Genomic DNA, 17,698 nt, shown 5'->3' with positions numbered 1-17,698 from the left:
GGAATGTAGAATGTTTTCCTGTAGATGCCCTATCTGAGAAGTACACTGAAAGCCCTTAGTGAATGGGATCAAATCTAAGTAATTCACACTTCCTGAGCTACCCCTCCCCTTTTTGCCTTAATTTCTTTGCATTGTTACAAACCTTCTCCTTTCCTCTTAGAAGCATTTTCTTCTCCATCACAAATAATCTTCTGTTTGTGTTTCTGACTGCACACTTTCTTAATTTCTCTGGAATTTTCCTCCATTCATTATTTCTTGTTTCTCTTACATTTCAATCTCTCTTACTTTATTAATTTGTTTTTCCTCAAATTGTTGTTACAGAGGACTGTTGAAATCTCCTTAATAATACCTTCTTTCTATTCTGCCACACCTTCAAGCTCCCTTGAGAATGATCAATTTCTCTCTCTTCCTTAGGTCATGTTTCTTGACTATGTATTTTTACATATGCTTTCTCCACTCCTTCATCAGCTCCTAAGCTTTAACCCTCTACAGTCTGACCTCTGCTTCCAGCACTTTATTTTAAATGATTTTCTCCATGGTTCTTATTTACTGTATCTTTTTACACATATTTATCCTTGTTATGTCCTTGCCACACCTTCAAGCTCCCTTGAGAATGATCAATTTCTCTCTCTTCCTTAGGTCATGTTTCTTGACTATGTATTTTTACATATGCTTTCTCCACTCCTTCATCAGCTCCTAAGCTTTAACCCTCTACAGTCTGACCTCTGCTTCCAGCACTTTATTTTAAATGATTTTCTCCATGGTTCTTATTTACTGTATCTTTTTACACATATTTATCCTTGTTATGTCCTTGCATCTGCCATTATTAACCACTTCTCTTTTTAGCCTCTCTAATGAATAGTGAAATATTAATATAATGCAGTGACTTCTCAAACTGTCTGATTATCTGACTGACATCTGTACAAGAATATTCTTGCAGCGCTTCACAAATTTAAGTCCAAACCTGAAGTTACTCTCGTTCTTCCCAAGAATTCTTCTATTTCTGTTAATAGATCATCCTTTCATTTTGGAGGCTGGGAATTTCAGGCTCTTTCTTTGGTTTATTCATGTCTTTCATTTAATTCATATGGTGATTTGCCAAACATTATATAGAGGAAAAAAAAAAACCATCCCTGGTCAAAGAAGTTAACAGGCTTTAGAACCAAGAAAGCGCAATTCAAATTCCAGCTCAAAAAATATCTAATTGTGTGACTTTGACCAAGTTTCTGTGAGCCTTAGTTTGCTTATTTCTAAAATGAGAGAGATTGAATTATACAATTTCTGAGATTCCTTCTAACCTTAAAATTCTGTTTGTATAATTCTGTATATTGTATATTTTGTACATTGTGATTTATGTTTGTCATCCATACCTTCTTCTGTTTCCAAACTTTTACTACAAGTCAGCCTTTTCCTACTCTAATTCATTCCATACACTACTGCTGAAGTCATCTTCTTAATTCATTACTTAAAAATTACCTTTGTTCAGAACTTTTTGGTCACTATCATTGAAAATTAAACCCTGTCTTAACCTCTTAACTAGATGTTTAAGATCTCTGTAAACTGACTCCAAGCTAATTTTCTAACATTTTACCACATTCTACTTTCTGTTATATCTAGTATTTCCATTTTACTCTTTCTCCCCTCCAGCCAGATTTATTGACCATAACAAAATTCTATATACAAAGTGACCTAGACCTGTTGCTTCAAAACAAGATCTTTTCTTACTAACATTTTGATAGGTCAGTCCATACAATGTCAAAAAGTGCTTACTCTAAAATTAATAGAAAAATGTCCAATGCATATTAAATGAATGACCTAACTATTGAAACTTTAATAACTCTTTAAGATAATTAACATAGGTAGACTGTAGTCCCTATCACAGGCTTCTGGAGAACAGACATGAGACGTCAGAAGGCCATTTTGTGCAATGCCACTGTGACGCCTTTGTGTTTCTGGATCATGATGTTCCCATTGTCTGATTCTAGACACAACACAGGAATATCAGTGGGGTCAGAGGTTAGCTTAGCTGCTTGCTGGGCTAGAACAGATATCACCCGAGCCTGCTCATCTGACCGGGTCCTACGGCAGCCCAGGTTAAGTCCCTGTGAATCTGTGACCAGGACTCCATCAATGGATGGATTCTTCACTGCGTCCTCCAAGTGCTACTCAGAAGTTGCCTCCATCCCACCCACTGTGTGCCAGGCCCAGGACCGCACAGCACATGGCGTCCTTCTTCACCACCGGCCTCCCGTTTGACTCTTTTTTATGGTCGCCGTCTATCTGCTGATATTTCTTCAGCTTTTCATGCAGGAGATATTGTTCATCCTTTCTAAGATAGTCTTTAACATGCCAATAATATAATATTTTAAATTCCCTGCCTGATAGTCCCAACATGTGTCCTAGCTGAGTCTGACTCTGTTGATTGCTTTGTCTCTTGACACTGGGCCTTATCTTTCTTGCTTTTTGGTGTTTCTAGTAATTTTGACTGTTAGACGTCATGTCATCATTAGTGACTGAGGCAGATAGTATTTATGCCTGAAAATGTGCATACCTTTTGTTCTGTGTGTATGTATGTGTATTTAGGAGGGGATTAATCAGTCCTCTGACTACTACCTCTATGTGATTTGAACTGACATTATGAAGTAACAGCTAGGGGCAGCAGGCAGCAGTGTATATGAGGAGTTTCCACTATCCATGTAAAACTAGCAAACAAAAGAAATGCTAGTGAATTGTTCAAAGTTGACCAATGAAACTTTTGAACATGGCACTCAGATATTCTAGAGTGAGGAACATGCCTAATCACATTTACTCATGTCATACAATAGCAATGCATAATTTGGTTCTTTAGAGATACATCTTTAAGATACATCTTTAAGATGTTTGATATTTTATGGAATCTTTGAGGACCTGGGAAGGGAAAACATACTATCAATACTTTAGTGAGATAACTTGAATTTCTTACAGTTATCAAAATGGTATTATACTTCAACATCCACTGAAAATGGAAACTATTTAGTAAAATAAGAATTTTATAGATAGAAGGTGGTAATCATATCATCTCTCAGGATTTTGAAAAAACAGATTTTAAAGATGTATTAATTTGCTGTATGTTCATTGTTGCTGAGTAAATAATCTTGCTTATTTGTTGTTTTGTTCCTGTTATTTTTGAAGTAAAAATGAAATAACATTGAGAATTATAACTACTATAACTGATATAACTACTAATAAAATACTCAAAATATCCTCAAGATATTTATATTTTACATGTTTCTGTGTGTGCATGTCTACTAATACAATATATCTTTATTGTTCTGGAGAAAATTGGGGTAATCTTTTCTTCTTGCTGTTTCCAACATTGACTATTTTTAAGAAAATACTTCTATAGATAAGGGAACACTTTACTTCTCTTTTTGATGATAAAATAGGGTTATGAGAAATAGTAACATGTTTTTCTACATTAAAAGTGTCTTGCTTTCTCTCATCAATATGTGTATTATTACCATTTTCACATGTTAGATTGTTATTAACTTGGCTGACCCTAGATATTGCTGTTATTTTTGAATAAAATCATTTACTTTTAACTAACATACAGAACTTAATGTTTAACTGAACAGAAATGCTCTGTAAAAAAAAAAGTGCTATTGTGCCCAAGGAAAATTAATCTATCTTCCTCCAAAATAATAAAATATTACTCTTCATACACATGGTAAATAAGTATTTCTGAATATGTACTTATTACCGTGGTATTTTGTGTACTTGCAATTCTCTTAACTTTGGAAGCAATTCTAAAATAATATAGAGTTTTTAAAAAGTTAAACTGTACCTTGCACAATATGATGAGCATGAAAATTATAGAGTTGAATTATATAATTGCTTTAAATTACTTGATATGTTATACAAATATATAACATATTTTATATTAATTACCCTAAAATATCTCATTTTAAAATTCTGTAATATATTTATTTCTTCAATTATGCAGCTAATGCTCAGAAAATCTCTAAACATTGAAGGTGTTTTATCAAAAGTATAATGCTGCTGCTGTTAATCGGCTTACTATATTACATAATATAGATATAGGGAAGTCATTTCTTGCCCCAAACATGAGATTATACTTCTTGTCCTTCAGAGATACATCCAAATTTATTTTTAAGATTTCAGCTTTATAAAGAAATAATTTCTTTATAAAAAAGAAAAAATAGTAATTCCTAAGTAGCTTTACTTTTTACAAGTCTATTTTTTAAAAAAAAACCCTATTACATTTACTTATCTCATCTTTACAGTATAAATGCAAAATAAGTCTGTCTGATTTAACATAAACTCTAAAGTCTGAGTTACATTCTAGGACAATTTTCATTGATATCTGAATAATACTTTGAAGCATTGTGATGTTTGTTTTTCATTTTTTTAGTATTCTTAGTATTCTATCGTATTTAGAGAGATAGTCTACATTGAGCTTATGTTGATCTGGAGTTGTATCATTGCAATGGTTGTATGTAAGTGAAAGAAAATGCTCACTGGCCTATTCTTTTCTGTTACACTGCATAACTCCCATGTACTTTGAGACTAGGAGAAGTAAGTAGCAAAGGTGATGAAATAAGTAGGAAGCTGTGCCAGATACCTGGAAATTAAAAAATCTTTCAAAGGCGACTATACGAGAGGAAAAATGATTGAAAACGTACAACTTCGCTTGATGATTATAAAATGATTTTTCCCTTAGAAATCCTCATCAAATCTGCACGTACTATCATATGCTTTTAAAGCTGGGTTGTTACAATACTGGGTCTTGTTTCAATAGTGTCAGTCAATATAATTCAAAAAGAGTCATGTACCACAATGTTTATTGCAGCTCTATTTACAATAGCCAGGACATGGAAGCAACCTAAGTGTCCATCGACAGATGAATGGATAAAGAAGATGTGGCACATATATACAATGGAATATTACTCAGCCATAAAAAGAAACGAAATTGAGTTATTTGTAGTGAGGTGGATGGACCTAGAGTCTGTCATACAGAGTGAAGTAAGTCAGAAAGAGAAAAACAAATACCGTATGCTAACACATATATATGGAATCTAAAAAGAAAAAAAAATAGTGGTTCTGAAGAACCTAAGGGCAGGACAGGAATAAAGACGCAGACATAGAGAATGGACTTGAGGACACGGGGAGGGGGAAGGGGAAGCTGGGACAAAGTGAGAGAGTGGCATGGACGTATATACACTACCAGGTGTAAAATAGATAGCTAGTGGGAAGCAGCCGCATAGCACAGGGAGATCAGCTTGGTGCTTTGTGACCACCTAGAGGGGTGGGATAAGGAGGGTGGGAGGGAGACGCAAGAGGGAGGAGATATGGGGATACATGTATATGTATAGCTGATTCACTTTGTTATAAAGCAGACACTAACACACCTTTGTAAAGCAATTATACTCCAGTAAAGATGTTAAAAAAAAAAAGATGTTGTGAAGACACAGGGAGAAGACAGCCATGTACAAGCCGAGGAGAGAAGTTTCAGGAGAAACCAACCCTGCCACCTACTTGATCTTGAACTTCCAGGCTCCAGAGCTGTAAGAAAATAAATTCTGTGGTTTAAAAAAATATGAATTAGCTCTATTTGTGGAGTATCCTCTGCAAATGCTTGCAGTTTGGAATAGCAGCCACTAAATAAGCAGAGCTGTAATCTGTATCTATCCAGGTAAATGGCACATACAAACTCTGAACTATTTTAAACATATATATCAGAAAATGTAAACTATTTAAGAATAGAATTCTGACAGATATTAAATCACTTTTAAAAGACAACTAAATTATTTACGTAAGAAAGATTTAAATATACAGGTCAGTGTTTCCTAACTTTTATATGGCTTGATTTTGTCAGTCTTGTAAAATCTGTTTACCCTTTTTAGAATAATATTTTGAAATACTTAAGGTAAAATAAAGTAAATAAGTAGGATCACAAAGGAAACTATTTACATTGAAATACAGACCCCAAGTTCAGGAACCCAGGTAGGCACTTAAATATTTTATGCCTTGCAAATGGTTATCTATTATTTCCCATGCCTCAGTTGCTACTATTCAAAATTAATTATTTATAAGTTATTACCTTAAAATTAAAACTCACTAAGAATTTAGGTGGAAGTTGGCAAGTTTTATATCTCAGTCCCTTAAAGAACCTGCTATGAAGCTGGGTATTATATATGAGACTTAGGCATTGCTGCTTTCAATTTTCTCAGCAATAATCTTAGTTCTCACCTAGTAAGACCTTTTCTTACCCAATTGTGGGAGCAGGAGCCTATCTTGACCTTCTACTGTGTTATCAAAGTTTAAAATATGATAGCTTTCCCCTCCCCTGAACTGTGGTGGAACATTTCAGTAAATGTCTACCTTCTACTGTGGTTCTTGTCATGTTTCACTTATTAAACAATTTTCATTTCACGCTATGGAAATCATATAATTCATATTATTGATGAATATGGAAAGAAAAGTATAAGTAAAATTTAAAACATTGATTATAATCTTCAAACAACGTTTTCACTAAAGAAATTTTTTTAAGGGATATTTCCTAAAGAGTGATCTGTTTTCTTTAAAAATAATAGTATTCTTTCAAGGACATAGAACTTAGCAACACATTTGAAATAATTCTCTGGATTTCACTCACGATTATATATTTCAATTATTAAAATATAGTGTCAAAGAAGTGTAAGTGTATATGCTGATATTTCACATTCCACTTGGAAAAATTACTCGATGGAATCAGAATAAATCAAATTTTGCATAAATAAGTGAAATATTAACTTAATTTTCTGTTGGGATAGTCATAGATATTCCAGAAAGTTGTGTTACTACATGTTATATAATGAAATAAGTTTATTACTGATTTAAGATAATAGGAAATATGAAAATAATGTAAAGATTGGTACTTTCCAAAAATAGGTTTTAAGGAATCTAAGGTATATACATCCCTTTGATTCTGGTTACCTATTGTGTTGAATATATACAAAGATATGTACACCAACAACATTTAACAAATATTGAGCATATTTATTTCTTTTTTTTTAATATCAATTTATTTATATATTTATTTTGGGCTGCATTGGGTCTTTGTTGCTGTACATGGGCTTTCTCTAGTTGCAATGAGCGGGGGCTACTCTTCGTTGCGGTGCGCGGACTCTAGGCACGTGGGCTTCGGTAGTTGTGACACGCGGGCTCAATAGTTGTGGCTCGCGGGCTCTAGAGCTCAGGCTCAGTAGTTGTGGTGCATGGGCTTATTTGCTCTGCGGCATGTGGGATCTTCCCGGCCCAGGGATCAAACCTGTATCCCCTACATTGGCAGGCAGATTCTTAACCACTGTGCCACGAGGGAAGTCCTGAGCATATTTATTTCTAAAGAGGAGTGTTCTCTCTAAAATAGTTTTTCAGGAACAAAAATAGAATTATGATTTCTTACACTATCAGGTTGCCTTTTCATTTCTCTCTTTGACTAGTAATTGAATATTGTATATGTATTTACATTTAATCTCAGCTTCTTTTGACATATTCTGGATACACTTATAAAAAAACTAAATTCTTAAGAAATCAATCATATTATAGTACATGGACTTAAAAATAGTTTAAAAATTATTTGTCTTATATGTTACCCTATGAATTTAAAGTGTGAGATAATCACAAGATAATGTTGTAGAGTAAATCCAGTATCCAGTTCCTAAAGTCATCTAATCTAATGCCTAGTGGTCCAATATGCCACATAATTACTTACATTTGGGAAATTGTGTCATTTCTTTTCTGATTTTTCTTTAATTGCTTGCCTTTTTCATTATCAAAAATAAAATTGAGAGAATTTATAGGTAAAGTGGAAGTCCTTAATACATTAGTCTTGAGGGAGACTACTGCTTTCTTTACTGTCTATAATATATAAACATTTCCATTGCCGTGGTTACAACTACATGCGGGGGTAATAGTTTCATTTGAAGTATACTTTGGAGTATGTGTTACTTTGGAGTCCTAGAGCCAAAGCTAGTGTTTTTTGGGTTGTTCCATAGATAGTGGGGCTGGTGTTAGGAGACATTTACTGAATACATGTTAGATGTAAAAGCATTATGCTAGACTCCAGGGATACACAAATTAGTATTGATAGGTTATTCATTTGAGTCTGCTTCTTTCAAGAAGGATTAGGTTTTGATGTTAGATTTATTTGTGGTCAAATTGTGTGAAATCACATTGTTTCAGAACCATTATTATTTCAATCAATTAATACCCATTCTGAATTGTGTTGGTTGGCATCGCTAAACTGCACTGAGATAAATGGCATAGATTGGTTGATTAACTCCTTTTCTATACAGTGATTTTTCTTGTGGACCATGTTTAAATATGGCTACAGACTGCAAAGTTGCACAGTTTTCTCGTATCAGTTTGATTCTGCCGTTTGAATGTTCAGGTGTATCAATACACGATGGTTGTGCTGAAAGCCATTTTATATCTTAGTTGGTATACTAATAAACAGCCTTAAGGACTTGAGAATTAGTGCTTTTATGGTTTTCTTTTCTCTTTTGAAAATGTTAGGAAAAGTCCAAGAATTCTTTTCAAATATTAGAATACTTCACATATTTCACATGTTCCATTTAGAGAATTCATTTTGGAAAACAGTTTTGTTTTGATTATAACTGAGCAACTCCTATTGTCTTCACTGGGAATTGCTATTAAAGGCAGGTGTTGGTTCCTTAAAAATTCTTACGAAGTTTAGTGAGAATTTACTCAGAATATGTTGGGGAAGAGAACATTTTTTTCCATACTCAATAATTTTAAACAATTACCTTTTTCAAAATCAGTTTGATGCATCATAACAAAATAGCAGAAGGGCACTGAAGATCAACTGAGCTGCTTTTTGACTAACGTTTCAGGGATTGTGAAGCAGCAGATAGACAGCCATATCACAGATCCAGATCAACAGAACAACGGCCTCTCCTAGAGCGGACAACCACCCGCTCCCGATCCACTGAACGTCCTGATACAAACCTCATGAGGTCGATGCCTTCATTAATGACTGGAAGATCTGCCCCTCCTTCACCTGCCTTATCGAGGTGAAAGATAAATCAATCAGACTAACTTCCCCTTTGCCCCACCAGCACACCATTTTATTTTCCCAGCAGCTAAGTGGTCTCTTCTATCATCCTTGGCTGATCACTAATAACAATCGACACTAACCTTTTCAGTGTAAGCACACTATTTATATTCAGCGGATATAATAGTGTGTGACTACCATTGTAATTTGTTTATTAACTGTCCTGACCTCATTTGTTTTGTGATTTCTCATTTATCAGGAGTCCTGGGTAAATCCCCACATAATGCACCTCATGACTATCATGTTCTCCTACAGAATGAGAAATTGTTTGTGTCCATTAGACATCACTTTTAGAATAATCATCATAATGACAATAAATAAAACTAGATTTTTAGTTTCTTTCTATCAATACTAATATCATGTATTAACCAATATCTTCTTTAGCTGAATTTTGAATTGTTCAGGGTTTTATTTGTAGTCTTGTGAGATAATTTCTAATAAAGGGATATCTAATATAAGCCTGAGTAAAAATCTCTTAGGATCAAGGGAGGGAGGTTAGTGTTAAGAGTTTGAAATCTGGTAGAAAGAAATGTAAGCATTATCTTTCATTTTTTTTGAGCTGCAGAATTCTCTTCTTGCTTTCATATGGATAGAATACTGATCTACATTAATAATTCCATGGATTTTACTGTAAGGTTTTGTGTGCATGTATCTGTGTATGTATGCATATTACATAAAAGTATAAACATCTTTTGCTATTTAGATAATCATTCAAATATCCATATTTTGTCCTACTCTCCTAACCTTTTAATCAGCAGCTAAACCTCTTTAAAATTGCACCATACAGCTGTCATATGAACCAAATGTATTAAAAGTGTTTTAACTCATTCTATTGAAAAATGAATATTAATGATGTACCTTGTAGGTCTCACCCTCGTACTGGGTCTGTCCAAACAAGCCCATCAAGTACTCCAGTGGCAGGACGAAGGGGCCGTCAACTCCCACAACTTCCACCAAAGGGAACATTGGAGAGAAGTAAGTTTTATTTCTAATTGTGTCATATAGGAAATACCCATGGAAGCTAAGGTGAATCAAGAATTTTTTTTACTACCTTTGTGTTAGCTTTCTTCTTTTGTTAATGGAATATCTTAGCTGCATTTGCTAGTAGTTATATTTATAAATATATTTATAAATATTATATATTTTGCATTTAAATTTTATAATCTTTGCAGGCAAAAATAAACTATCATTATTGCTCTTGCACATTTTTCAAACTTTAATAATTACGTTTTAAGAAGTAAACTTAATGCTCTTAAATAAGCAGTTGGGTGATGTTTCTTTGCTACAACTAAGTTTATGTAATTGTTGATAGTTACATAAAGTTTATTAGTAACTAGCCAAATCAATTTTCACACACTGCAAAGGACTGGTTAGCTGATGCACAACAATGGTGATCCTTCTCAAAACTGGAGTACCAGAAAAAGGTAATCATGAATATACAAGAAAGATGCATGTGGTACTGATATTTTTAATACTTTCAAATTTTTGCATAAGAAGCACTATTTGCTTACACACAGATGAACGTACTCCCCAAACATCTGTATACTCTTGGATAAAGGACCTCTAAAAGCATGGATGATAAAATATAATAATTTTTAATGTCATTTTTAAAATGGTCCCTTTATTTGGTAACTGGATGTGCTTTACCAAAACAAACAAACCAACAAACACATTTAAGTCACCATTTAACTTTTCTTTAATAGATGATACATTCTGTGCCTTTGGAAATTTCTGTTGTTTTTAACCCCTGTGCTTTGGTTCCCTTTTTTGTTTTGTTTTTATTTTGTTTTTCCTAGACAATGGAGTCAAGGAGATAGAACCTTATGAAGGTCTGTACATAAAGGAGGGTTTGTTTTGTGCTGACACCCTTTCTGGGGGTTATGTGAGCAAAAATAAACCCAACTGCAATTGATGTCCCTCCACTGTATAGACCTTTATTACAGTAAAATTACTTTGTTTTATGATTCCGGTAAAGTATTTGACTTTTGTTTTACTTGGAAAATATACAAAGGAGTTAAATTTTTTGATTCAATCAAGTAAGAATGCAAAGAATTTAACTTCTTTTAAATCACAAGGTAAAATTTTCTTTTTTAAAAAATTTGCTTTTTAAATAGAATTTGATGTTTTGTGTAAGACTTTAACCAAAGATATCAATTGCAGTCTGTGTTTATGTCATTGAGGATGTACACCTAGTCTAGTTATATTTATCATCATATATTTCATTTTGTATTTATGATGATTTTTCAATTATTAAATTTGGCTTTCTAGAAAAGAAAATTATTGCATTAGATAGTGATTGTGCTTTGTATTTCCTGCATCATTTTTCATGTTGTAGCAAGACTGTTTATAGTGTAACAAAGTTAAATATGTACAGTTAGATTGTCAATGCTACATTATGACTCAAGAGAAAATATTGAGTCATGAAATATGGAGTGTCATACATTTACCAGGACAATAAAAATTCCTCTGCTGATTATAGAATTCTGCAGCTGACTTTGTAACTTTGAAGAATTGTTAACTGTTTTATTTACTGATGAATCTCCAGCACATAGACTAATGCCTGGCACATTATAGGCCCTCAATAAATATTTGTTGAATGAATGCATGAAATATTTATTTACAAATTGAAAAGCTACTTCAAATGGTGTAAAAAGTACCATTAAAATAATCTTGTAATTCTATATATGTTTATAGTAAAATTCATATTTGTAACACATTTTTAAGTGCATTGCATTTGAGCAGCAGTACTTTTATTGCCTTACATAACTTAGAACAAGTTGTGATCTTGTTAGTTGTAGTTGAATGATTTATCAACTCCTATTTTGTGGTCCTTTTTATTTACTATGTACTGTGAACTATAACTGTAAACAACTCAGTGCTATCGTGACTAATGGTCTGTTATACAGCCTGATAAAAAGATATTAGCATTTCTATAGTTGTCAATTATTTACATAAAAATAGGAGTGTATAATTTTAAAAGTACTTTCCATAAGGAAAGTTCTGTAATACATACAGAATCTTTTGTCTCCTCTCCCCACAATTTTTAAAGATAGAGTTTTGGCGTCATTTGTTGGCATATGAAGTCAGAAACATAATTCATGCCATAATTTTTTCTAAATTCAGTTTTAATATCTTCTGTAGCAATAGTCCATTGAGATATGAGTTGTTCCGTTCTTTGTAATAATAAATATACCAAAAAAACTGACATTAAAGCTGATATTGAAGGTCAGGGAAGTTTTTCATGGGCTTGTCAACAAACATTCTATTTTCTATCTGGTTTTGCCCTATAGAATCTATAAAAACCACAGTTTTCCTATAATGTCTCTAATTGTGACTTTTCAATTTTTATAAATAAAAGAGAGGAGTGTCAAAAACCTCTCTTATTCTTTCCAGTATGAAATAAAAGGATTTGGGGAGTTTTGGTTGTTTTGTTTTGCTTAAAAGTGTGAATGATTTTAGCAGTGTTTTCATAAATATTGATATGAAGACTCCAGCAAATACATGATTGTACCTTTTCTTTAGCTTTAAAGGCAATGTATAATATCTCTTTTAGAAGTCTTCAACTTCTAACTGAAGTTAAAGGTATAACCCAATATTGACTATGGATTAATGGTCTAAATCGAATTATGTTTGGATTATCTCTTAAAAAGTTGTCAGATGTTATAATTTAGTGACACTGTTTTAGAATTAAAGAAATGACATGTTTATTTTCTGATCCTGTTCAATAGCTGAAAAATGAGCAAGTCCTAATTTAATTCATTTTGACCTGGGATATATTTTAGTCTGTTAATTAATTTAAAACCTTATATTTGTTGGTCTTGACAGTGGTACAGTATTAGTCATCTTCTTTTTGTCTGAGAGTCAGAGAAACTAGAAACAATATAATGAAAGTACAATGTACTAAACAACTGTAAGGCATTATTATTTTTAATTTACCCCTAACTTTGATGTACTGGCATTTTATAAAAATAAAAATGAGTTTATAATATTATTTTTTGTTTCTCTAGAAGAAAAGTTATATAGTATTATTTTTCTAAGAGTATATCAAGTTCATAGATGAAGTATTTTGCCTGTCTTACAGTTATTACATATTACAAATACTTATGGGCCACAATTTCTTTTATAAATCAAAGTTATAAAAGGAGACAGTAAGATAATTTATTAACAGTATACTTATGTGCTTCCATAACATGTCAGAAACTCATTAAAAATAATCTATTTGTCTCCTTATAATCACTCATATTATGAATAATTTGAAATTTGTTGTTTTGTTTTACTTAAGAGTAACAGATGTACATATTTGGTCTTATCCTTTTCTTTACTTTTACTTTTGCATATACAGAAGTTAATGAAGTAACTGGGCATGTGGAAGAGCAGGGGGGAGAAAAGCAGGGTGAAGAGGTCAAGGCAGGTCTGTCTGACTGTGTGTCCAAAATAAATAATCGAATGTTTTAGAAGTATGACTTTTCTATTTCACGTAAGACTTTACGCTCCAAATTTATAAATACAGAATAAAGAACAGATTGTTCAGTACTAATTTTAAAATAATTACTTAAATTTATTAGTGGAAAGATATTACATGAGCTAGCTAGGTAACTTATCAGGGTATTTAATTTACCCGTTTGAACATTCTCCTTATTGTTTAAATCAAACTGAAATTATAGACAATGCCTCTCACCAAGATTTATACTTATCCTTTACCCCAGCCTTACATTCAGTTCATATATTTACTCAAAAATGTTTTTTGGGTACCTACTAAAACACTGTATTTCACTGAGTGCAGGTTCATTGAAGTCCTAGTCTCTTCTCTCAACAATTTTGATTTTTTAGAGATAAATTACAAGTAAATATAGAGCAGAATATAAATTACAAAATTTTAGTTCTTGAAACTTTTAGAAAGTATTATAATTTATCCATAAACTTTTTTCTAAATTAAGAACAATAAACTGTAGCTTCATCTTCATCCCAGCTCAATATTGCGCTATTTATTGACAATCCTAATTTCTCCCCAAAGAGTCCTCCTTCTAAATGGAATGAAGACACTTCATTTTGGTGTTTTTAAGCCCCTATTATGTTTACATACCATAATTTTTGCCACTTTCTTTGTCAGAATATTTCTGAAAGTATTGTATTCATGAATGGTAGCATGTACTTTATGTGCCTTTTGTTCTCTCCTTTACCATTGTGTGAAAGCAATGTTATTATGTATATTGTGCATAAGATGTATTTTCACGGATGCATTCTTGCAGTAGTGTTTGTGGTTTAAGACAGAAAACCTCTTAAACTGCAATTGCAAATTCTTTAGTAGCTATTTATAAAGTCATAAAGGTGAGAAAAATCATCAGAGTACATCTGGTAATGAAAACAAAGGCAAATTTAGACGCATATTTATATCAATAAGAAAGTATAACTATCTCTGTTCTGAACATATCGTGTACTAACTACTAGAATGTCACACATCTTCCAGTTCCCCGAAGTGCTATAGGAATAACATTTTTAGGGAATACTGTAAGAAGGAATTTCATTTTAATTTAGCTGTGTAGTTAATGTTTCCCTGCTTGCCCATTCCTACGTATCTGAAACTAGTCCATACGAATATCGAAAGACTTTCATACTGTTCACGAATTGGCTTTTGCAGTAAAGTCATTGTTTAGTATATCATTAGTTTGGGGACTTCAGCAGTAATTAATATCACTTTTATTTATTTTTAACTTTATTAAGATAAAGAAGCCCATTTATTGAGCCAGTTTGCCGCCTATGCTTAATTCTCAAAATGAAATTGGTAAATTACATTAGTTCTTAGAATAAAACCGTAACTACAATCTTCCTAACTTATTATAAAATGACTCGTTATTCCTCATTTTATTTTTGTTTTTATTACTTTTCTTACGGGCTAGGAAGTGTATACTTTACTCTTCTGTTCATTAATGTGAGGTGTCATGTTAGTGCATGGATTTGTTTCTCTGGTGTGTGATGTCATCTTTTGTGGTGTGCTTGGTTTTTATTTGGGTTGTTAATGACCTTAATTATTAATCACCGTTGTCTGTTTTCAATGTTATAAAGACAATGAGGGAGAAACACCAAGCCCACCTAATAATGGGAAAAAAGGCAAGTCTAATATGAAGTTAAGAGTGCCTTTCTATATATTAGACACTCTGTTTTGACATTTGTAATGTGCATGAATATGCTTTCTTAAATAAGTATAAATACAAGTATAGTCCCAATTTAAGTTATCCAATATTTAAAGTGTATGCTCTTTTTAAAATACATTTCTGAATACAAAATTTGTTTCTGAAGTACTTACCTTATTATTGGATCCTGTTACAACCCTATTCTATTGAAATGTATGGCATTAAAAAGTTTTGCTTTGTTGGTCATAATAAGGAGTAAGATTCTGAGGAAGATAGTTATGGTCATGATATTATGCATTTAGAAAAACACAACATGCATATTTTTCAACCCAGAAATTATTTTAAAATTGAACCATTTAAAAATATTTTAAAGTAGAAATCAACTTAATTATGAGTTCAACAGTATTAAACAAACATTTGTGATATTTGTAGATTTTTCACAGTACTAAAACTAATATTTGCAGTTTTATACATTATTATATTGCCTAGGCAGGTAAAAAATATGATTGATTTTAATACTTATATTTAGTTTTTCCTATAATTATAAGTGACAATTCTGTCATCCCCCACAACTAAGTTCTGTCAAAAACAGTAGGACTGATTTTAAAGCCAGCTAAAGTTACATTACATAAAATGCCTATTGTATGCATTTTGACCTAACTTTTTTTTTCAAAAAGATTAAAGCTCTTTATAAAACAAGAAAAAAAAAAACAAAAAACAGTAGGACTGTATATGTTTTGCAGTAATTGATAATCAAATATAGCTACACATGTTGATTTAGAATGTCAGCATTTTAAAATGGTTACATCAAAAAAAAAAATCAGCCTTCTAAAATATCTTTTTATCCTAACAATTTCCCTTGTTACTGAGCCAAATTAAGAAATGCATAGTGTTGTGCTTCAGTAATTTAGTTGAAATGTCCTTTAGATTTCAATATACTCTTTCTTCCCAGTCTTCATCTTTTATAAATAATGTCTACAATGTCACATTTAAGATCGATTTAGCACTAAAATAATTTTATAATTCTTCTTACTTTGGAGTGTTAATTATTCATTAATACCTCTCCAAGCATAAAATTCTTAAAATATGCTACGTTATTATGAAAAGGTGAAAATAGTATAGCAAAATAAATAAAATTATATCAAGTATTGTAATTAATGAATATTCTCCATAAAAATACACAAAAATTTAACTGAGCTCCCAATGTCTATTTACATATTTGTCATTTTTATCTATTTCTTGATCTCCATGAGTGAAATAGGAAGATTTTGATTAAGGTGACACAATACCATTTCTTTTTTAAAAAGATCAGTTTGATTGTTACATTGAGAATAACCCGAAAGAATTAAGATTAGAAACAAGGAGAACTGTTAGGGAGCATTCCCAATAACCCAGGAAAGAGGTGATGGTGACTTAGACCAGAATAATAGGAGCAGTTGGATTCTGGATAGATATTAAAGATAGAACCAACAGAATTAACTGACAGGGTAGGAGAGATCCCATGATAAAATCCATGTTTTGGGCCTCAGTAAGTGGGAAAATATGGAGTTTCTATTAATAGATTTGGTGGGAATATCAGCTGCTCAGGTTTGGATATAAGTTAGAGATGCTGTTAGACATGTAGGATAGGATGTCAAACAGGCAGTTTGAAATATGTTCTGGATTTCAGGTTAGAGATTTGGACTGTAGTTATAGGTTTAGGATTCATCCTTACAAAGAGAGACTTAAAACCATGAGCCCCATTGATATCACTGAGAGAACAAGCGTAGGTAGCTAAAAGAAGAGGACCAAGGACTATGAGCTCAACTCTTCTAACATTTAGAAGTTGAAGAAATGAAGCAGGAAGAGACTGAGGAGCATCAAGAGTAGGAGGAGAGGTAGTGGGGACACCATGGATTATAGTGTCTCTGAATAGAAATAAGGAAGGTACTTGAAGCAGAAGAGAATTATCAAGACTGAGAAATGATCACTAGATTTAGCAAATAGGAAGTCACTGTGTTAACCTTTATTAAGAGTAGTTTTTAGCCATAAATTAAAAATAAATAAATAAATAAATAAATAAAAATTAAAAAAAAAAAAAAAAAAAAAAAAAAAAAAAAAAAAAAAAAAGGGCTTCCCTGGTGGCGCAGTGGTTGAGAATCTGCCTGCTAATGCGGGGGACACGAGTTCGAGCCCTGGTCTGGGAGGATCCCACATGCCGCGGAGCGGCTGGGCCCGTGAGCCACAATTGCTGAGCCTGCGTGTCTGGAGCCTGTGCTCCGCAACAAGAGAGGCCGCGATAGTGAGAGGCCCGCGCACAGCAATGAAGAGTGGCTCCCACTTGCCACAACTAGAGAAAGCCCTCGCACAGAAATGAAGACCCAACATAGCCATAAATTAAAAATAAATAAATAAATAAATAAATAAAAATTAAAAAAAAAAAAAAAAGAGAGTAGTTTTGGTGGAGTTGTAG

The 17,698-nt window shown here is 32.5% G+C and overlaps 1 protein-coding gene and 1 pseudogene across 12 annotated transcripts in view; one reads left to right on the top strand and one right to left on the bottom strand.

Annotated features, from left to right (window-relative positions):
* Positions 1-17,698, top strand: part of RIMS2 (regulating synaptic membrane exocytosis 2) — a 589,248-nt gene that overhangs the window by 388,742 nt on the left and 182,808 nt on the right. For 9 of the 12 annotated variants that reach the window (XM_036830456.1, XM_036830453.1, XM_036830447.1 and 6 more), the window contains one exon: positions 9,981-10,090. In XM_036830456.1, the coding sequence (XP_036686351.1) occupies positions 9,981-10,090 (110 nt within the window). Of the gene's footprint in view, positions 1-8,894; positions 9,075-9,980; positions 10,091-17,698 lie in introns of all 12 variants that reach the window. The other 3 variants (XM_036830454.1, XM_036830452.1, XM_036830455.1) reach the window with 1 other exon arrangement.
* LOC118883752 lies at positions 1,908-2,183 on the bottom strand (annotated as a pseudogene).

This window comes from Balaenoptera musculus, chromosome 17, assembly GCF_009873245.2.
Source record: "Balaenoptera musculus isolate JJ_BM4_2016_0621 chromosome 17, mBalMus1.pri.v3, whole genome shotgun sequence".
Lineage (NCBI taxonomy): Eukaryota > Metazoa > Chordata > Mammalia > Artiodactyla > Balaenopteridae > Balaenoptera > Balaenoptera musculus.
The sequence above is the reverse complement of the archived record's forward strand: the minus strand, read 5'-3'. Positions and strand labels throughout refer to the sequence as shown.